General features: G+C 41.4%; 1 protein-coding gene across 2 annotated transcripts in view; it reads left to right on the plus strand.

The window, feature by feature from the left end:
- vwa8 (von Willebrand factor A domain containing 8) overlaps positions 1–23,179 on the plus strand; it is a 116,509-nt gene that overhangs the window by 13,210 nt on the left and 80,120 nt on the right. For both annotated transcript variants that reach the window (XM_036138850.1, XM_012876345.3), the window contains exons 5-18: positions 4,407–4,574; positions 4,927–5,091; positions 6,265–6,314; positions 6,402–6,510; positions 6,599–6,703; positions 6,802–6,930; positions 12,522–12,656; positions 12,737–12,814; positions 17,791–17,951; positions 18,100–18,213; positions 19,777–19,969; positions 20,044–20,121; positions 20,193–20,308; positions 22,125–22,225. In XM_036138850.1, coding sequence (XP_035994743.1) covers positions 4,407–4,574; positions 4,927–5,091; positions 6,265–6,314; positions 6,402–6,510; positions 6,599–6,703; positions 6,802–6,930; positions 12,522–12,656; positions 12,737–12,814; positions 17,791–17,951; positions 18,100–18,213; positions 19,777–19,969; positions 20,044–20,121; positions 20,193–20,308; positions 22,125–22,225 — 1,702 coding nt within the window. The remainder of the gene's footprint in view (positions 1–4,406; positions 4,575–4,926; positions 5,092–6,264; positions 6,315–6,401; positions 6,511–6,598; positions 6,704–6,801; positions 6,931–12,521; positions 12,657–12,736; positions 12,815–17,790; positions 17,952–18,099; positions 18,214–19,776; positions 19,970–20,043; positions 20,122–20,192; positions 20,309–22,124; positions 22,226–23,179) is intronic.

Consider the following 23,179-nt stretch of genomic DNA (forward strand, 5'->3'; position numbering starts at 1 on the left):
AAAAAATGTGCATGTCTCTCCACCAGCTTTATTTTTCTGTTGCTATAGTAACCAACCTCTGCACTGGCAGATGCGTGGTGGTCCACAGCCTCTTGTTGCTGCTTAAGGTTTTAACTAGCTCCTTTTCCACCAAGGGTCCTGTGGTTCAAAGTCCTCGGATTTTCTTTTTTTACCCGTAACAGGACTCCCAGGTAATTTGTGTGCTTTGTTTCCACTACTCTGAAAGGGTGCAGAACATTAAGTTAAATCAGTCTAATGACGTATGGGGAAATTGTGAAGAGAACTGCACTTCATCTCCAGTCCAGTGGGGGACTGTAGTAAGAAACCTGAAATATTAGTGCTGTCGATTTCTAAGCAGATTTCTCTGTCACCTCGCAACAGTGACAGCATGAAGCCATAAGCAATGAAGCCCAAATTGTTGCTCTTTTTTTGTTTATTTTATCCTTCAGGAAATCCAGTAGTGTTACCGGATGTTGCAGGGATGTGTTTAGGATAAGGTAGTTATTCATTTCTAAATTTCTAAGACATTAAAGGAGCAATAAGTAAGAAATGTATTGTAAAATGAACCAAAATCATTTGCATTTATCTCCCAGGATGGAAGTAACATTCCCTATGAAAAATCTTTCCTCTCCATCAATAATGTCTTAGTAAAGTTTTTCTACTTTCAAAATTAGAGGTACAATGTGGAACTACTTTGGTACAGTGTGTAGCTCGTGTTTACTTCCTGGTTCCTGAGCCAATCATTTGAGACTTCCCAGGGTTCCCAAAGCAGAGCGCACCATTTGGTATTTTATGTTGCCAAAAAAGCAGCAGCCTGCAAACATGGAAGCGAGTAAGAGAAACACACCAGAAATAGAACAGAGCACAACATTATCTGCATATCCTGTGAAGGTAACATTTCACAGCAGCAACGGGCCGCTGAGGAAACAGCCGGACAGGCTTTTGTCAGTTATGCATGTGTTATTCCTGCCATGATTTAGGTTTTTGTTTGTTTATTTTGGACTTCTCTGGACTTTTCTTGGAACAGCCTTCACCTCTAAGTCATCATCCAATCAGCTCAGTCTCCCTCCAGCCACCACTCTGCTCTAGATCAGCTCCACCTGTTGCCACTAGTTACAGTCAACTCAGCTCACCTGTTCACCTGTCTACTTACACCTGCCTCAGCCAACTCATCCCTGCCGGAACGTCTCATCTCTTCTCGTCTCATCTCGTGTGATGTGCTTTGACTGCACCAGTTCCTGTGTGCTCAGCCAGCTGGACTCTTCCGATAAAAGTTGCCTGTGTCTGCGTGCTACACAAGTCATATCCCTAGTCAGAGCCTTTTATGCAGCAAAGTGTGGAACCCAGAAATTAAATTACTTATGTAAAGTTGCGTCACAATGCGGAGGGCATTCAAAATTCTTCTATTTATTTAGGTTCTATATAGATTTATTACCCAAGAAAAATATCGTTGCCGTGTTTAGGTCCACCATAGAGAGCGGCCAACTCCCACTTAATGATGCGACTGAAAAATTTACTACAGACCTATTTAAGTCCAGATCTAAAAATATTGTCCTAAGTAATGAATGATGGTAACAAACTGACAGTATATGACATTACATGCTGTGCATGTGATCCCTTGCAGTTTATATGTGAATAATGTGATTGATTTTGTCAGCAGAGCATTAAATTATAAACTCATATCCCTAAGACCTGCAAACCCTTTGGCCTCCATTGAAAAGGAAAACTCCTTTAACAACACCTCTTCCTGTCCTCTTCCCAGGTGATCTGCATGCTTACTGTCAACAAAGATGCCTAATGGTTAGTTGGGTGGTGGATGTATCGGTAACATCCACTATTTGCGTGTTCAAGGTCATTTAGAGACTTTGGATCAAACGATCCTTCCAGCGTTTCAAAGTACAACAAAACGTAATCCAATGGATTGGTTGGATTCTCCTTGCAGGGTTGAGAGAGTTGAAGAGACCAGCAACCCTGCAGCTGGCAAACAAATACAAATCATGTTATCCTGACAAAACCAAGGAGCTTCCCTGGCTGTTTTGACCTTCTACCCTCTGTCCATAATCCTGTCCATTACTGCTGCTTATCTGGACCCACATAAGGGGAGCAGTCATGTAAGCTATACCCAGGCTGTTTCTAGCTGGCTTCTCTAGCTTTTAAGAAATGAAACTAAAGTCCTAAACCAGCAGGTTCTCATTCTGCACCCAGGCATCCTCGCTCTAAAACACAATCAAAGCACCTTCCTTATGAGCTAATCGCAACATTACCCTAATATATTACTGAAGCACCCAGTGAGGCCAGAACCCCTTTGAAGGAAGCTTATTTCTTCTGATTGTTGTCGTTATTTTAATTCCAAGTTTTTTTTTTTTTTTTTTAGGATAGGTCATACAAAGTTTCTTCTGCATTCAGAATTGTATTTTTCTGTTTTTGGCTTGTATTCAGCTAAATACTATAAAGTTGTCATCTCAAGCATTTTTTTTTTTACTGTTAAAATGTTTTAATTGTTCTTTAGCACATTGTGGAAATGAATAGAAAAAAATGCATCAACCAAACCTTGGTTAAATGTATTATTTCAAGCAGCGCTCTTTTATGACATTGTATTTCCTTTTCCAGTCTTTATTTCTGTCCTGTCCCTTCGCTGGTTCTTTGTCTTACATTAATCCTTGCCCTTGTGTCTGTTAACAAAGGGAAGTCACCAGGTGAGGTATCAGGTGAGGTGTGTGTAGCTGGGTTTTATTCTGGGTTTTGTGAACATTTGCAGCACTTTTCTGTAAGACTAGATTCATGTTGATGCAGCATTTAAACACCAAAACTGTCAGATAGCAGAGAGGGGCCTGGCCCCAGTATTGTGCGTGCTTTGCATGCTTTTGAGCCTTAGAAATGCTCCAAAACATACAGAAACATAGAAGTACCATGCTGTAGCCAGGGCTGAGCTCTGAAGAGCTTTGGTCTGGTTTAACCTCTCTGATGGTTCCTTCTCTATGACTACCATAGTGAAGGATTTTGGGGAAGTTATTGACTGCAGTTTGCTAAATAAAAGAGCTGGAGGACCTTAAGTAGCCAAATCCACAAAGATCAACATCAGCATTGGCCGGGTTGCGATTCTAATTTTTCTAGGATTCATTTGGGACAGCACGCTTCCCCGCCTCCCTCGATCCTGCGTCACCCACATTTCTAACAATTATCTGATTACAGCGTTGGTGCCGAAAATGGACCAAGAGTTAAATATAGAGCATCTGGTCCCCACTACAGTTTTATAGCTGCGCTTCCCACACAACCTGCAACGCATTTCCATGTTAACCTAATTACATGGCCGCCCGCTCTGCGGTCCACCCAGACGGCTAACGTTTCCTGTCTCTTGATGCCGGGACGGCTCTTTGAATCGTGCTGAAAAGTTCACGGACACTCAGGCGCACATGTGCTGCTCAACAAACTAACCTAAAAAAAGGTTTATTTGCCGGCAGAAAATAGACTTTCCTAAAAAAAGCCGGCACTGTTTTGAATGTTTTCAGACTAGTTCAGTGTAGAGACGACCGGTTTGATACCTTTGATTAAAAAACAGCACGGTGTTCTGGAATGAATTAAACTATTAAAACAACAGCGCATGACACAGTCGGGTTGTATTTTATTTATTTCAACTGAAAAGCAGTCATTATTGCTGCTGGTGCTAAAGTAAGATAATACTTTGATTGTTTCAGTTATATCAATGAACAACATATGTTGTTGATGCAGGATAGTGTTGGGTCACTTGGTCGTGCTTACATAACGTGGTGCATTCAAAGAGAGTAAAAAGATCAGATTTGTTGGGTTGCCGACCAGCCAGTCATCACCCGGGACTAATCCAGTCAGTTCTGGTAACCAGCAGATTTCTCTCTGCCTCAGTAGTTTAAATTGTAGGTAGGGTACGCGCGGAAAATTCAGTGGTTTTAAAATCATAGCTTCATTTTTGTTTTTTATTGCACTAGTGGCCTTCATTCACACGTTTTCAGACAGGAAGCAGGCAGAGAAGGAAGTGGAGAAGACATGCAGCACAGGTCCTGAGGCTGGGAGTCGAACCTTGGATGGCCTGGTCAAAAACAAGTACTCTCTGTTTAGGGGTGCTGCTACTACAGCTGCTGCTGCTGTGTCCACATGCTGGCCCAAACTGCAATTTTTTAAAAGCGTGCTTTACCTTGATACTGATTTATAGCCCTTATATAGGTCCAGAGGAAGCTATGATGCCTGTAAGTATAACCTCATAAAAAGCGTAATTAAAAGCGTGAACCTCCGATAATAAGCCCTTTTGACCCAGGCAGTTGACATCTTCACTCTAGGTTGGAGTGACTGTAACAGACCAACACTAGCTCATAAAAAAGTCAATACTAACGGGCAGAACGGGTTACATGTCATTGTCTGTGTCTTTTCTCTAGTGTGCCGTAAGAGCTGCAACACAAGGTCGGGTTCTGGTCCTGGAGGGGCTGGAGAAAGCGGAGAGAAACGTTCTACCTGTGCTCAACAACCTCCTGGAGAACAGAGAGATGCAGCTGGAGGACGGACGCTTCCTGATGTCAGCTGAGCGTTACGACAAGCTGCTGCAGGTCAGGAACAGCACGCATGTCAACATCATTCTCAATCAAAGCCCTGCAAATTGGGAGGTTAGGCTCTCTGAACTTGGAAAGTGTAAGGGTGACAGATTTCCCCCCCAGGTGTGGTTCTGAATGATGATCATGGCTGCACTATCTGGGTTCTTGTCCAACTGAAGCTTCACACTTAAACCGTGAAGTTTTACACTCCTCCCACACTGCTCTATTTTTTTTTTCTCTACAAACAGACATTTATAGTTTGGACATGTTACATGAAACTGTGAAACTTCAGCCTTCTGCAAACTGCCTTGAGTACAAATATGCCACAGAACAGGAAAACCAGATATTTTCTGTCGATGCTTTTCAGGAGCACACCAAAGAGGAGCTGGACAGCTGGAAGATCGTCCGCGTGAGTGAGGACTTTCGGGTCATTGCTCTTGGCCTACCGGTTCCAAAATACAAGGGCAACCCGCTGGATCCTCCTCTCCGCTCTCGCTTTCAGGCCAGAGACATCTATTACCTACCGTTCAAGGTCAGACTTCAGACCTGCACTTTATTCAACCCTATCCAGCTGTGAACTTCAATAAGGTTGAAGTGAGGAAACCATACACTGCCTTGCAAAAGTAAAGCATGCCCTCAGCATGACGCTGCCACCATCATGTTCCAGTGAGTGGCTGGTGCGTTAAGGGTGAGATGCAGAGGTAGTTTGCTGCACAATAAACCGTTGAGGAAAGGGCAGGCTGTGTGTTTTTTTTTTTTCTGTTCTGGTTGATCAACGTGACAAAATGCGAAATGATCTAATTAGGAAGAATACTTTTGCAAGGTACTGTAGCAAAACAAAAAAGAACTGCTGAGAAATACTAAGGGTGTAGTAACAGAACAATTAGTCCTCTCCATCAACAGTGACTAGTTTTTTTTCCTTTCAAAATTAGAGTGATGGTGAGGAACGACTTCTGTTCAGAGTGTAGCCCGAGTTTACTTCCTGGTTCTTGAACCAATCGTTTGAGAGTTCCCAAAACAGAGCGCAGCATTTTAGTGTTTTATGTTGGCAAAAGAGCAGCAGCCTGCAATAATGGAAGTAAGTAAGAGAAGCAGACCAGAAATAGAAGAGAATACTAAGTACCTATCCTGTGGAAGTAAAAATTCAGTGGAGTTTCACAGCAGCAAGGGACCGTTGAGGAAACGGCAGGCTGTGTGTGTTCATCGGATGTGAACCACTAGGTGTCATTATTACTTATTGTTCATTTAACTGATTAACAACCCAGCTACGTCGATGCAACATTACATTAACGATCTATATCATCATTTTTAAGATGCGCCTTTATTTTGAAATTCACAAAGCACGAGACTAAAGTAAAAAGGTGTTATTATTATTTTTAAATTAGAAGAATGTTGTTTTTAAAATGGTCAAATCATATTTGGGTTTTTTGTAATAGGGTTAGGTGGGCAGATGATATCGCATCATATCAATCGCATCCATCAGAAGTCGTAACAGACTTTGTGTTACGGGCAAATATCGTATTGTCATCCAAGCGAATCAATATAACATCGTATCGTAATAAAGTTGGTGATTTACATCTCTAAGAAACACTCTCTACACACTTTCTTTTCTCAACATTTAACTCTTGTCAACCTGTAAATCTTTGTAAATTCAAGGTTGTTAAAGGGTGTAGCTCCACCACAGTTCTCATCTTTGTATTTACAGGACCAGCTGGAGTTGTTGTATACAGCAGGGCCAAATGTTGCTGCTGAAAGGTAATTTAAACGCAGCCATTTTGAATGCTTCACATATAAGTTCTGAAGCTTCTCATGAGGAGCATCACATTGTGTTCTGCATCTCAGGGTTTCCCAGCTTCTCTCACTCGCTACAACACTTTGCTCCCAAGAATCCTCCAACCTGGGCCTACCGGATTTTCCTGTGGATAACCTGGTTGCTGCGCTTCATGTTCTCGTAAGATTTAAGACGAAAAATCCAAACTCTGTATTAATGAAGAAAAAAGACTATATACCGGATTCTTTACTTCTGTTTTTTGCTGCAGAACACTTTCCCCACGCTGTCCTCTCAGCAGCTTGTCCAGAGACTTTATCCCTACAAGAGCATCCTGGGAAAGGATGGACACACTGCTTTGGAGAGTGTTTTGAGTGTAAGGGGGGTGGAATTGAATGGTCTTTCAGTAGCTTCATTTGATCTGCACACACTGAAAACACGTCATAAACATGCGCTGCTTAATGTCACTCACAGCGGTTTGAGCTTTTAGACGGCCGTCGTCAGTCAGCACCTAGCAAGGTATTGAGCGTGTGCACGTCCAGTGAACATGAAGGCCATGCTGATGTCAGAGTGCAAACTGCTGATAAAGAAATCACATTTCAGGTACTGTACCAGGGTAATGTTCATTAACATCTGAAGTAACCTTGAATTATTATTATTATTTTTTTTTTTTGCCACATGCTATGGGGTAGTTAACCTCCCAGAAATCAAGAGCTCATACAGTGGGGCAAAGAAATAGTGATTGTGCAAGTTCTCCCACTTAGAAAGATTGGAGGGGCTGTAATTTTCTTCATAGGTACCATTCAACTATGAGAGACAAAATGAGAAAAGACATCCAGGAAATCAGATTGTAGGATTTTTTTTTTCTTAATTTTTATTTTGAAACATTGGGAAAATGACATTGAAATTCTCTCGTGGTCACAGAACCAGCATGTAGCCATTGGCAAGATCTATTCCCACCATTTCTATAGTTTTTTTTCTTTAGAAAACATAAACAAAATAAAACTGAAGAACGCTGGATGCTTTATGATGTTACCAAGAGGCTTAATCCACCTGACTAAAATAAACAAATAGAATACAGAAAAACAATAACTCTTACTATTCCAAATGTGTTTTCATTACACTGAAATGTCTTGAGCATTCAGGATATCTGCGTATTGCCTTTGATTAGCATAAACATATAATAGCCATTTTGACCATAGCTTTGAACATGAGTAAGAAGGACATTCTTTCCTTCTGGGAAATCTCGTTTACGCCGTCTATCCATTCAGAGAGGAGCCACTGTCTGGTCACAGCCTTTTTGCCAGTAGTTATTAAGATTCTATACAAATAGGTGTTAGAATGCATCTCAGTCTTACCCATAATTAAGGAAGTAAATTTGAAAGGTATTGTAACACTAAATTTAGATTCTATATTTTGGGGTATTTTCTTCCAGAATTCTTTCTATTATTGGGCAATCCCAACATATATGCCAATGGTTGGCATGTTGGCTTCCAAGCTGTCTACAACACTTTAGCTCTCTCCAGTGACAATGTGTCATTTGCTCTGGAGTGATGAAGAACCTGATTAAGCATTTCCAGTTAAATTCTCTCCAGGAATGTGAATTTGTGCATTTCCACATAGATGCACAATAACCCTGCCATTCTGCTTCTGTGATACTAATGGAGCCCTCCTCTTCCCATTTAATTTTCACATATTGTGTTGATTATAACTTTTTGCCTTTAAATCCTTTATATAATGTAGATATTGGAAAAAAAATATATATTTCACTAAATGAGTTTAATATTTCTTTGAGCACCGGTTCCTGCACATCCAGAGGAAAATGTATTTCTTCATTAATGTAGTGGTGCAATTGCAGATATCTATAGAAATCTTGTTCTTCCAGATTATGATTGTTCATGAGAGTTTGAAAATCCTGTATTATTTCTTTATCAGTTAGAGAATAATATTTTGTTATATTTTTAAATATTCATATGTGAAATCCAGTGTCTATTTGATTTGGTTTGAAATCAAGGTCGTATGCACACCATCTCACAATCTTTAAATTATCATGTAATTTGTAATCTCCTGTAACATTTGACCCAAATAGCGCCTATAATGTGGCGTTTAATTGAATACATGACTCAATATCCTTCTGTCGAGCTTGATAATTAGGGTTACATAAATTTAACAGGGGTTTGATTTGTGCTGAGTAGTAATAGTAGTAATAATAATAATAATAATAATAAGTCTTTCAAATTGGGAACTGCTATTCCTTCATTCTCTTCGGAGAGTTATAACATTGTAGGAATTTTAAAGAATGCATTCATAAATTATGATGGAAAATAAGTATTTGGTCAACCAAAAACAAGCAAGACGTCTGACTCTCACAGACCTGTCCCTTCTTCTTTAAGAAGCTCTTCTGTCTTCCACTTGTTACCTGTATTAATGGCACCTGTTTGAACTCGTTATCTATATAAAAGACACCTGTCCACAGCCTCAAACGGTCCGACTCCAAACTCAACTATGGCAAAGACCAGAGCTGTTGAAGGACACCAGGAAGAAAATCGTAGACCTGCACTAGGCTGGAAAGAGTGAATCTACCATAGGCAGCAGGTCGGTGTGAATAAATCATCTGTGGCAGCAATTGTAAGAGAATGGAAGACATATGAGACCATTGATAATCTCCATCAATCAGGGGCCACACGCAAGATCTCATCCCATGAGGTCAAAATGATAATGAGCACGGTGAGCAAAAATCCTTGACCATGTGAAGGATCCAGAAGAGGATTGGGGGAATATCATGCGGCCAAATGACACAAACTCAACTCATTGTGTTTGGAGGAAAAAGAATGCTGAGTTGTATTCCATGAACACCATACCTAGTGTGAAGCATGGGGGTGGAAACATCATGCTTTGGGACTGTGTTTCTGCAAAGGGGGCAGGATGACTGATCTGTTTTAAGGGAAGAATAAACAGGGCCACGTATCGTGAGATTTTAAGCCAAAACCTCCTTCCATCAGTGAGAGCATTGAAGATGGAATGTGGCTGGGTCTTCCAGCATGACAATGATCCCAAACACACGGGCAGTGAAGGAGTGGCTCCATAAAAAGCCTTTCAAGGTCCTGGAGTGGCCTAGCCGCTCTCCGGACCTCAGGGAGTTGAAAGTTTGTGTTGCCCGGCAACAGCCCCAAAACATCACTGCTCTAGAGGAGATCTGCATGAAGGAATGGGTTAAAATAGCAGCTACAGTGGTGCAGACCTGATAAAGACATACAGGAAATGTTTGACCTCTGTCATTGCCAACAAAGATTATTGAGTTGAACTTTTGTCATTGACCAAATACTTATATTTCACCATAATTTACAAATAAATTCTTACAGTGGGATATGGGTTTCTTTCTCATTTTGTCTCCCAAAGTTGAAGTGTACCTATGATGAAAATGACAGACCTCTCATCTTTTAAGTAGAAGAACTCTCACAATCAGTGGCTGACTAAATACTTTTTTTGCCCCAATGCATATTCAATTTAAAGCAGTATTTCAAATCTTTGCCCTCGAGACTTGTAATGGGTTCACTCAAAACATCAGTTTTCTTCAAAATAGTAAACTCTCTTCCTCTTCAAATCTTTTTCCTCCCCCTCCTGCTTGCCTCCTTCTCCACGTGCCCAAATCTGCTGTCTACACGGATCAAAACTGCGCTATAAAGTATGTCTTTGCTGCTCATGGATTATTTTTTCCTCTCCATCTCAGATGGAAGTAGAATCATTGCCTAGCAACCGTTCCAGCCAATAGAATTGCAGTGTGGAACTGCGAGATCTTAGACTTCTTTGGGGTGTTTCCTTCTATTGAGTGTGCTTGTGTGGCAACAATAGATGGCTACTTCTCTTCAGTTGACTATGTTAAATAAATAATAATAACAGTATAAAAATGGATGACTTTGAACTATCCAGTCTATATTCATATCATCAAAAGTTTCTGAAAAGTATAACAATTCAGATCAAATTATGAGGGGAGTGGTGACCTAGTGGTTAGAGCATTCTGCTTGTGCCCCGGAGGTTCTGGGTTCAACTCCCACTGACTGCCACTCTGGGTCCCTTAGACAGTGACAGTGGCAGCCCAAGGTGTGGGTTATACGCAGAGAACAAATTTTGTTGGAATGTATGTTGCAATGACAATAAAGATGATTATCATAATAAATTAACTCTTCATAACTCTTTTATACTCAGAAGTACATTCCTCAAAACTAAAATGTGACCTAAAGCGTGTCAGAAAATGTGGAACAGCTGTTAGCTAGATGAGTTTAACAGATTATAGAAGAAAACAAGCGCACGCTAAAGTAGGCTGTGGCTTCGCAGTTCTACATTGTCACTCTATTGGCTGGAATAATTGCTAGATTATGATACCACTTACATCTGAGAAAGCAAGCCAAAAAAATTGCGAACAGGGAAGACAGACTTGAGAGCGAGGTTTTGGTGTAGAACATGGTTGGGCTCTAGAAGGAATCGGCAAGCAGGCGAACATATTAGTGCAAGAAGCATTAAGCTGAACATGGAAACAATTAATTTGATGGAATAAAGACTATGTTTGAAAGAAATCAGATGTTTTATGTGCAATCATTACAAGCCTTGAGGGCAAAAATTTGAAATCCTGCTCTCAAAGGGTAACTCAACCCCTTAAATAAAAATGCACCTAAAGGAAGCGGTGATTGGTGGTTGGAGTTGAGGGCTGGGCGTGGTCTGGGCCAATAGAACAAGGTTGATAAATTATAATTAACCAAATGCTAAGGTAATAATTTGCTACCCTGAAAACCTACTTTCTGATTAATTCAGCCGATAGTTAAATACATTTTTTGATTCATGGGGCAATTAAATTTAAGTTCATGGTGGTCAGTTGATACCTCACTAGAAAAAATTAGACTGTGACCTGCCGGGAAAGTTGCATAGCTTTTCCTTGATGCAGCAGAGCACTGTGAATTCCAATCTCAGCATGACGGCACTGTTCAGTACAGAAGAGCATTAAAATAAATTAAAAACACTTTTAAAGATGTGTCAAGGTTTGAGCCCCCAAGTCCACAAATGTGCATTATTCCCGTATTAACCCACATATCACCTGCTTTCCAATGCACCGACATGCATGGCAAGATGACAGAAGCTTTAGAATGCAACCCAGCAGATTGAATTAAACAAGAAAAGTGTCCACTAAAGGTAATTGGTGCCAACCAGTCTTATAAATGGACCTTAGAAGAATAGGGCTGAATAAATACACAGGCACTACTTTCTTTCTTTTGATTTAATTTCACTACTTCATAATTCATTCTATAAAACCCAGCAATATTCATTTTTTCCAGCTTCCAGTGCAACAGGATATTATAAATAGTAGCTTGACAAATCTCGCCAGGAACTTTGAATCCTCTTGTGTGTGTTTGAGCATAGCTCTTCAGTCATTCTTCTCAGAAAGATATCGTCACTTGGTGAATGTGCATTGCAATAAATGTACACACCAGATGGAATGTCAAGGATTTTATAAAATTATAGTCTAAAACTGCAAAAATGTGCTAGTATACTGTTCAAACTGTTTGAAGTTTCTTTAATAAGATAACAAAGAAATGTCATCATCATATCATCAGCATAAGTGAAGAGTCCAGTGGAAAGAAATGAATCAATCTGATTAGCTGATTGTTTTAAAGGACAAGCAAATATCCACTAAAGATAGCATTGATTGCCTCAAAAGAAAGGAACACAGCAATTAACCCTTTGCATTAAAATGATCTCATGTATAAAGGAACTGACAAAAATTGTCTGGATCATCAAGAACTTCGAGGTGAGAAGTTAAGCTGCCGGAAAGGGCAACAACATGAGTGCTGTAGTGTACTAACGCTGATCCATAATGAGCACTGCTTGAATAAAGAGATTGGTCTAGAAACTGATATCCAGAATGTCAACGCAAACCTAAGAAAGCTATTAACAAGAAGGGTTGGTACTGTAAATCCACACTTTTTACCAAAATTGGGTCTATATGGTAATAAAACTGGTGGAAGTTATTAAGTAGTTTGACTTGTTCTTCAGGAAACAATAGAAGCATGTAAATTAAATCTAAAATTGTTGAAACAAGGGAACATTTGTGTCACTTGAAAAACCTTTGGCCTCGAAAGCTGATATGGTCACATTTCTTCCTTCCATGCAGAAGCTAATTTCTTGTGGTTTTGGAATTTCAGGTTCCAGCGGGCAGCAAAGAGCTGCGTCCCCCCAACAGCAGCCCCACCTTCATTAACACACCGAGCCACTCACAGCTGCTGGCTGAGATGATGCAGTCGCACATGGTGAAGGACCTATGTCTGATAGGCGCTAAGGTAAAGGACATACAGCGTCCACACGCCCGGCGCCCATAAGGAACGTTGTCTCAGATTTATGCCATTGGTATGTTTCCCAGGGATGTGGGAAGTCTGTGATTGCAAGAGAGTTTGCTGAGATGCTGGGTTACAGCATGGAGCCAGTCATGCTTTACCAGGTAATTAAGGGATTTATGTCTTTTTTTTTTCTTCTTTCAATCTGTTGCTTTTAGCTATTTTTAATCTGTGATAGATGGTAGGCACATTTATACTACAGAAACCTTTTCCAGGGACTGAGTTAGTTTTCTAAGGCCGTTATGGTCCCCTGCATTCTGCTGCATCCATCAGAGTAAAAACAAATATATGAATCATGCGTGTGCACCCAACTTGCCATGTGCAAAAATGAACGTTGCGTGAAAGTGTGCAGTAATCCACTCAAACCATTGACCTGCTCTGAAAATGTGGGGCAGCAGCCCAAACTTTTTCAATCATCCGTGACAAACCACAAAGTAGTAAAACTTAAACAAATACACTGAAATATAACTTAATTAAGTTGTAATAAACTCAAGCAACATCGAACCCAATGTTACATCATGAATTTGAGCTTTAGAAAGAAATCCGTACAAAGAAATAGAATCGCATTCAGCCTCACAGAACAATGTAAAACACCTAAAATATGATGCAAACAACCTTAGTCAGATGAAAACAGTACATATTGTTCTGTTTTAGACCCATGTAGATGTAAATGAGCATCAGCGTATGCGCCAGAGCACATTAAATGCATGTAGATCATCTAAGGCAGGGGTTCCCAAACTTTTCAACCTGCAACCACTAAAATAACTTAATTTTAATTTTTTTCCCCCTTATGATTTTTGTAAACGTACGAGAATACAGTCGTATCTTATGAGGACTTTTAGAAGAACTAAGCTGTCGTGCTTGCCGTCTGACTGGACATCGCATAATGTACGAGCAAACCTGTTTTTATCTTTTGTATCGTTACTTGTGGTGTCTCAGGCTATTAAAATGGGCCGATTATTTTAAAATCTTGCTGTGTGAACCAGCCTTGACAGACACCACACGTATCGAAAATCGTAGCTAAAACAGGCTTGCTGGTGCGATGTGCGGTGACCGTTCAGACGGCAATCACAAACACCACACACAAGCAGATTTCTCTCAGGATCAGTCCCATTTCAGACGAGGAATCTTGCAAATCCTCTAAGGATCAAACATGAGTTCAGAGGAAATAAACATGATATGGAGGCGGGTTTCACTCACCTCGCATTCTGATTGGCTACACATCACATTTTAACAGGCTGCGTGCTAGTTTAACCTCAGTGGCTGCCTAACAGCACTGTTGCCAATATGTTGATTTGTTCTTTGCTTCAAAGAAGAGCCGTCATATCAGTTCACACTTGTCTAAAGCTCCTACTTTGTGTTAACTTTAACTTAATAGAGTTGATGGTATTGTCTGTTTACAGCCATTTGTGGGGAAAGAGGGATTAAACCCATTTTATTCAGTGTGATATTTATGGGTTTAAACCATTTATGTTCTGAGGCACAAAGAAAAATGGCAACAACCCTTGTGGATCCTCAACACATACTGAGAAACAAAGCACGGCTGCCGCTGTGTGTCGCTAATGCTTCTTTGGGACACATCTCTCAGGTGTTAATCATTGAATTATATTTATTACATTTATTAAAGATCCGTGAATTGGGCCTACATGATATCAGAAACTCTTTCACTGGCGATGATATTGGTAAATACTGCGGTGAAAAGATCAGGTTTGATTCATCTGCGCCTTATTACTATCATCAGTTTTGGCCAATGTCGTTTCTGTTGGGTCTGAACATCGGCTGCCATGACACAGTTTCCAACTGGCTAAATATTAGCAGGTAAAATGCAATACACATGCTATATGAATAATGCACACACTGATATTGCAATTATGGTACATTTGTGACATAATGTGCAGCCTTACTGTAAATGTTATCTGATGATGTAGTGATTATGGTAGAGTTTCCCACTGTAAACAGTGTGAGATAATCTCCAGGTCGTGGCTAGAATATTTGTGGTCTAATCCTGACTGTAGTTGTGTCTTGTCTCTTATTGTCCTTTTAAAGCAGTAGAACGTGGAAGTAAACTGTCAAGATCCCTTTAAAGTTGTTGCATTGTGACTTCTCCCTGGACTCTGTATAAGTTATAAAACGTACTGTGAGCCCGTGACGGAAGTATCGGTCATAGAGTTTAGTGAAAATCGCAGGTTTTGTCCCAAGACCTTTTATCTCTTGAAATACCAATAGAAAAATTTAAAAGGCAATTTTTTTTACAAACAGGGAGTCTGTGCAGTTATTTAAAACCCGGTGTGATTTATATAATTTATTTATTTTTCTCTATTTCTGTTTTACACAAACCTATAAAAACACAACAAAGTAATGAAAATAAAGGTTTACACCGGTTCGTCCGTGTCCTGCTCTGACCTCTATCCTAGTAATCCTTTAAGGTGATATGAAGTTGATTTAGTGACAGACTTTGCGGGGTTGTTTAAATTTAGGGCTGATTCCAAAATTACTCGTTCATGCTCGGGTTTTGGCCGCCCTGGGTCTAGTCAGGGGCTGATCTCTACCAAGCATAACTTCACTTCTCCTCCTTTATGAAAACTAACCTTTTCTGTAATTTACCAGCATCTATAGCTGATGGTGTGAAGTAATCAACAAAGCGGAGTGGGGTGGAAAGCATTGCTTCTAAGCATATAAAAACATCATAAATTCTCTATTAATGAAGGGATTGTTTGATTTTGTGTTTAACAGTGAAATCTTTCCCCGTATAACCAATGGCTGTGAGGATTTACGAGGCCCTTGAGCCTCTGCATCTTGGCCATAAAGGCAGCACACTTACTGGAGAGTCCTGAGTAGGTCTCAGTTGAATCAAGCACACCGCCAATAGTATCAGCCTTACCGATTCATTTAATAGGACAGTTAGTTCCTCTCTAGGAGTTTCTGAAGGAGATAGTTCACAGCTCAGCAATCACTGCCTGGAACAAATTGTCCAACTAAGCTTGTCTTCCCACTTCTACCCTTAAACTCTTCTGTGACATGTTAGCATGATATTAAATATGGCAGGCTTGCTCAGCAGAGCCCGCCTAACAGAAAAAGTGCCATTAAGTGTTATCTTTGAGGCGGAGATATCCTATTTAGCAGCTGGGTCAGGTCATGTGGGGACATGGTTAAAAGGGTTGATGGAAAAAGACCCTCTGCTCTCTGTTCTCACTTTCATGGTGGGATTGCTTTTTGGTTCATGATTGAGTTTTGAAAATGTCTTTCAGATATTTGATCATTATCCAATATGGAGGCAAACCGGATCCCGATTGAGTAGCTAATTCCTAAAGGAGGAGGTTATACGTTAGTGAGGGGGAAGGACTGTTGGGTGCAGTGTAGCTCAAAGTGGGCAAAGACGAGGTTCAGCTCCCCTGCCACAGGGGTCACAGTCGGCAGCACTGAGGTTGGTCTTCTCGGTGCTGGATCCCCTGCTGTTGTTGCTGCCCAGGTGTTCCTCAATCCTCCTCCCATAATCTAAATTAGCCTTTCCATTGCCTTTCTTCAGGTTTGCTCAGGCTGTGCTGTAGAAACCTTTATTGCCTGACTTGAAGGTGTTGTTTCTCTCCCCCCAGCAGCTGCTGGACCTATCTGGTCATCCAAAGCTTCAAGTTGTGGATGCGTTTTTCCACAGTAACGGAGTCTTTGCTGGTGTCTATGCACAGTAATAGAGAACACTGTCCCTGAAGACCTCCAGGTCAGGGTCTTAGAAGATTCTCCCAGTTGGTCCTGTCACAACCGATCTGCAGCTTTTGGGAGGCATCATCGGTCCAGGTTTTAGTTCTGTTTTCCTGAGGGAGGCATAAGCAGGAAAGCAGGACAAGGACGCAGGACTCCTGCTCTTTCAGGAGTCCTGCGTCCTGTCCTGGCGCTGTGAAGTGGAGCCTGCTAGCTCAATAGCAGAATCCAGGATGAAGGAGTGTAACCAGGTCTCTGTGTACAACAGAACTGAACTGATGATGATGATGAACTTTATTGTCCCAGAGGAAATTTGTCTTCGGTACAGACTGTGGCCGCTGCATAGTCCTAACCATGGCGGTCACATTACATTCACACATTAAAATACTACTATAAAAATACCATTATAAGAAAATAAATACATAAAAGAAGCATATCACATTACATTTACAATAAACAATAATAAAAACCCTTCTATAATAAATCCATTATATAACTATTTCTCAAGATGTTGTCCAGACTACTCTTAGCCTCAGTTCTTCCATCTTGTTGGTCAGGGATGTGCCGTTGGTGCAAAAGAGGCTGAGGAGCAGTGGTCTGTGTGGCCGTCTCCCTGTTGTCTGGGTAGTGCGCCAGATCTACAGCGTTGCTTATGTTTTTGCTGATGGTGCCACGTTTGTCTCCTTCCCGTGGGGATGGTAGTCCACACTGATCCCCTAATCCTAGCTATGTTCATCGGGATCGTGTGTGTTTTATAAAAACTCCTCAACTCTATCAACTCTATCATGTCAACTATAGATGGTGTTTGCTCCACAGAATGAGTATCAGACGGGTATATACGATAGACAGATCTTCAGAGGTGTTGATTTGTACTCTGTACTGACCCAATAGCTCCCTGATTTGTGCTTTTCCACTACTTTGGTCCTCACTGAGAGTTGCTCGGTCTTCATGCTGTCGCTTACTTGTGGTATTGGTTCATTGACCTTTATTTAACCAGGATAAGACTCCGTGACATCAAAGATCTCTTTTACAAGGGTGTGATGAGTTGGTTCTGGGTTGTCAGGCTAATGTGTATGTCTGCTGAGGCCATCTGACACTTAAACGACCCACCGATTGATCTTAGAGTGACTAACTTATAGTGTTGTTTATTAAAGTTATGACCTGGGCTTCAAAGCTAAGGGTGTAAAGACTGAAGTCAGTCCAGTTCTCGTCTTCTAGTTGGTTATGTATCTATTGTGTTCAAACATGACTTTGCTTGAGGGCAACACTTTAGTTTCCTTTGTACAGTTTTTCTTCCTTTTCACTGCATATTTGTTCTTTTTTCCTCTCCTTGTTACTTTAATGGGGCCCGTCTGACATCCTGTACCCGTCTCATGCCTTCCAGGACATGACAGCCAGAGACCTTCTGCAGCAGAGGTACACTCTCCCAAACGGAGACACAGCTTGGAGGGCGTCTCCGCTGGTCACCGCCGCCATGGAGGGCAAGCTGCTGATTCTGGACGGCATACACAGGGTCAACCTGGGAACTTTGGCTGTGCTCTCCAGGTACTACCTGATTTATTATGCCGTTTTATTTCCGCTCCTCCTCAAAGGATCTTGTGTTGGGGTTAATGATTTCCTCATCTGTTGAACTGGACCTGTAAATGACAAACAGTTTGTGTCTCAGCTCACCCCGCAGTGTTTTGTCTCGCAGGTTGCTCCACGACAGGGAGCTGGACCTCTACGACGGGACCAGGCTGCTGCGGTGGGACAGGTACCAGACGCTGAAGGAGCAGCTGCAGTTTAGCGACCAGCAGCTGCAAGAAAGGTATGCAGACCGACATGTTAGCGCTACGCAGCTGCGACTAATAGGGAAGGTGGACTTATGGGTTTTTATCAGCATTGTATCATTTTGCTTGCAGAAAATGTCTCAAATGCAGTTCTTGGCTCACAAGTCCAGCGTCAAAGTGTCTGTTAGTCCTGAAAAATGAACTGAATCTGGTGTTTTCAGACCAAAAACAAGTCAAAGTATGAAGGGAAACATCAAACAGGAGCAAATTCTGACACAATGTCTGTTAAACACCACGTGTTGTTCACATAACTGTGTATCACTATTTTAGATTTTAGACAATGTTCTTTTTTCCGTTGTTTAAGATGCCTTTTTTTTTTACGGTTGAACTGTCCTTATAATCACATTTTGTGTGTTCGGTTCCTAAAAAGGAAGGAGGTTTGTGGTGGGATGTCTGGGTTAATTTAACCCACTTCCCTTTCCTCTGCTCCCGTGTGTTATTTAAGTGCACTAGGGCGCACATGTCTGTGTAAAACCAGTAGAAGTTGCTTCACGGTAGATCCATAGTGAAGACATTAAAGCGTTTACAGAATCATGTAGCAAAAAATTGTGTATGTTTTAGATCCTTCAAAACAGCCCCAATATGTGTTGATCACTGCTTTAGAGACTCCTGGCATTCTCTCAGGAGATGTCACCTGAAATAGTTTCCTAAACAGTCCTGAAGGAGTTCCCAGAGCTAGGAATAAAAATAAAGACGAACCTTGTGTCCAAAACTTTGACCGGTAGTGTATGCGCGTCTGATTTATTTCATATGGGAAACATCTTCCCACACTCACCCAGTGATGAAGAAGATGGTTAGCGCCCACTTTGGCCTGCAGTACAGTAAATATATCCAGCGTGGGCGTCTTTGTGGTTTGATGGAAATGGACTTTGCTGTCTTTATGAATCAGAGGAGCTCATAGCCAGCTGTCACAAGTCCTCCTTTCAACCTGGATATAAATTATGTGCGACACTTACACACATACACACACGTCCTTGTTTAAAGTACACAGTGAGGGCCCTGCCTTGACCTCCATAGACTTCCACTCATTTTAAAGCCTTTATATGGCCTGGACCTAACCTTTAGCAATATATAGCTTATAAACCTAATTGACACCTTGGTGCTAACCCTAACCTCCAGCCCAGAAAGAATGATCTCACTCAGTTGCGAGTACAAGAACACACACACACGCACACACACGCACACACACACTTGTTTCAAATACTTACTGAGGACAGTGCCTTGACTTCCATTAATTTTCAACCCTCTCTATGACCTAAACCTGATTGACACCTTGGTCCTAACCCTAACCCCTAGCCAATAAAAAAGTCAGGGCCAAAAAAATTGCCTCACTCTACGTCAGACTCCTCATTTTACTACTAATACGCACAAAATAAATTTCTCACTCAGCTGCAAGTACAAGTACACAAACGGAGAACGTTGACCCTTCATGTGAGCCCTCCTCCCACATCATCAGCGTGGACATGGCTGAACAGATGTTGGAGAGCGCGTTTCCTCTGCTGCTGGTGTGCATCTGTTATCCAGTGTCTGTGTGCTTCCAGGTCCATCTTTCCCATCCACCCGTCGTTCAGGGTGCTGGCCCTGGCAGAGCCCCCTGTTGTGGGTGCCAGCTCCAGCAGCGGCAGCGGCAGAGGCCAGCAGCAGTGGCTCGGCCCAGAGCTGCTCACCATGTTTCTCTACCACACCGTGGCTCCTCTGGCTAAAGCAGAGGAGATGGGCCTCATACAAGGACTGGTGAGTCCCACTTTGATTCTTTCTTTCTGTTTGTTCTCTTTTTCTTCTCACTTGTCTTTTTTCTTCGTTTTTAGGCTCCCAATGTTCCAGAGGAAGCAGCAGAGCAGCTGCTGCAGCTCACACATGACCTCCGTCAGACAAACGACCCCACCGTGAGTTTTTCCGCCGCTTATCCGTTTTCCCTCCATGCCACCAGAGTAACACGTAGGACGTGTCTCCTCAGGCGCAGTCTCTGGCCTCTTCCCTCTCAACCAGACAGTTATTGAGGATCTGTCGCCGTCTGTCCCAGTACCCCGAGGAGAGCATCGCTCATGCTGTCAATAAGGCTTGTCTCTCTAGGTGCTTGCTACACACACACACTGTAACGGCCGTGTGTTTAGAAACCCTTTGACCCTCTTTGATTAAAGGATTGTCATTTCCCAGAGTCGTTGGCTTACACTTTTCAGGTGATTAAGCCTTAAGAGAGATCAAGACAGAATTGGCTGCTTTGTGCAGATATTTGCTACTAGCCAGTTACCAAAATCAAATGTTTGGTATTATACATTATATAACATCATTATATTATATCCATAGTGCCATCTAAATGTGTTGATAAAAGGAGGAAGAGTGTGAAGAAACTTTCTGCAATAAAACAGAAAGATTTTCTTGCTTCATAAAGATTATTTGTCAATCATCTTGGAAGTTTGTCCCTTTTCAAACGAACAGGACTAGTTGGCGACAATAGTGTTTGTTTTGAATACTTTTGTGCGGCGGCACCTTTCCTGCAATTGGTGCTGGAGTTAAAAGCAACAGCATGACTCGTCGCTGTAGATAAAAACTGTCTTAAATAAGAGGTTAGGGTCTTGAAGAAACAGAGGTTCTATCAGTCAGTGAAGAAACTACCAGAAAAGGACTGCACAGGTAGGGCTTGGTTAGAAGGGATTCCAGGAGAAAGCCCATTCTTTAAGGAAGGTTGCTGCTAAAAATACATTTTGGACTAAGACCAACTGGAGATGGTCTTAGTCAACTCGTCTCTTCTTCAACAGAAGAGGCGTTAAGCAACTATCGCACATTAGCAGAAGGACCTCTTTCTAACTATCAAGTAAATGAGGGGGAGGTTCATGATTGGGACTCGGTTTGTAGCTACAGTACCGGGTCACAAAAGACTGTCGGATGTATAAACCCGTGTGTAGACGTATAGCCGCACACGTTGCCTTGAAAAATCCAGATGTGCAGGAAATAATGCCTAGATTCATGTGTATCTTGTGCCGCCCCATCCCTACCCCTAAATAGTTATGCAAATCAGTATGAATACCCAGAAGGCACTGACCACGTGTCCAAATAACCATGGCAACGGCGCTGTCAGGCGGTCAAAGACACCTCAGGGTATATTTGTTGTGATGACTGCAGACCAACAGTCTATCGAGTGACCTCAGCGACTCTTTAAGGGAACTGGCTATTTTGATTAGGAAGTCTGTCTTCACACGCTTTGTGAACTACTGAAATAGTTCAGAGAAAAACGGAAGGCCCATGAAGGGGCCTTCAATTTAGCCCCGCCCCTGACGGCAAAGCAGTGCCAGCTTGCAGTGACATTGTAGCTGAAGGAACTCTGCAGTGACAACGAAAATGTCTCTCATTGAAAACAACTGCAGCAGAAAATTAGAATGTTTTTACTTTCTAACAATGTCTGACTTTTAAATGTTTGATTTTTCAATGTTTAATTATTCAATGGGAAATCTTTTTTCAATGTCGCTGCAAGCTGTCACTGTTTTAGCTCCATATGGCTGCTTGGCATTTTCGCGGGAGGTCAAACGTTTGCATGGATCACCGCACACTTTAACGCAATGTAAATCTTTATGCATCCCGAGTTGTGCTTAAAACATTGCAAAACTCGCTAATTTTTTGTGCATAGACACGCTTTATACATCAGGACCCAGGCAAAGAGAAAATATCTTTATTCATTTTTTTTAACAATAGCTGCAGCAGTTAGTTATTTACTATACCTTAAAAAAGAAATAGTCTCATAAAGTTTCTTATAGATTTATTTGTTTTCCCTTTTTGGTGCAGGGATCCAATGGAAAAACCGTTCATATGTTTTGCTCTATGTTTGAATTTGAATGAACATTAGTTTTCATCTGTTTTTGCAAAATGTGTAAATGAATGAAAAATGTTTCAGGTTCCTGCCCAGCTTGGCCCGTGCCTCCTTGGAAAAGGCCCTAACCAACTGCTCTGTCCAGGACCCTCCAGATCCCGCTGAACAGACGCGTGACCACAGCTGTGAGTTCCTCTCACTGTCATTGGAATTTAAAACTTTTCATTTTTATTATTTTGTCTAAAAAACCTTTTAGAATTTCAGTTTCTACTTTATGGCAGCCGCAAAATACATTTGGTTTGACTTTATTTTTATAAGCTACAATGCCAAAATATTTCCTTTTTTTTTTTTTTTACATGAGCCTCAGGGTGTGTTATTTACATCCAGCCTTGCAATTCAGGCAGAGATACATTTTCAAATAAAAAGAGGAAAGGAAGGAAAGACTCCTGACCACAATCTCTTCATTAAAACATGGCTAGTAGTAAAGAGATTGGGATCATTATTTAGTGATGTTTGCGTGAAAAGCTGAGCCTTGGAGAAGCAAAGACTGACAAGTGATCAGTTTTTAAGAGGAACCTTTCAAACACGATTTATTAACCAGAATAAAGGAGTTTAATGAAAATCCGGATTTAGTCAGTCAAGAAAACTTTCAGGACAGGAGCATGAGAGCGAGACTCAGCTGAACAAACTTGACAGACGTCTTCTCTCCGGTTCAGATGCTTTTCTTTGCACTCAGGCTTCCTCTGTGCTGCAGAAACACCCATCTCAGATTTGGTGTTCTTGCATTTGGGTTGCAGTAAAACTCACAGCCTAGCATGGAGATTTCAATATATAGTTTTGAAATCTCCTTGCTGTTTGCCACCCTTATCGATTTCTTCTCTTTATGCTTTTTGTCACACTTAAATGTCTTTTTGATTGGTAGATGCCTTGTGTTCTGAACTGAAGGCAATAAGAAGCATCCAGGCTCTGTGATGTTATGCGGTTCTGTCTGTGCTCTATGGCAGCAGCAGAGATTATAGAGCAACACTCTATAATCTTTTCCAGGAGCATTCAAGCATTCTTCACAAAACATCGGGAAATCATAGTGTGCACCTGTCACAAAGGCATGACTGAGGAAGAGGAGGTGACAGGCACTGGAA

This window comes from Fundulus heteroclitus, chromosome 7 (genome assembly GCF_011125445.2).
Source record: "Fundulus heteroclitus isolate FHET01 chromosome 7, MU-UCD_Fhet_4.1, whole genome shotgun sequence".
In the NCBI taxonomy this organism is placed as follows: Eukaryota; Metazoa; Chordata; class Actinopteri; order Cyprinodontiformes; family Fundulidae; genus Fundulus; species Fundulus heteroclitus.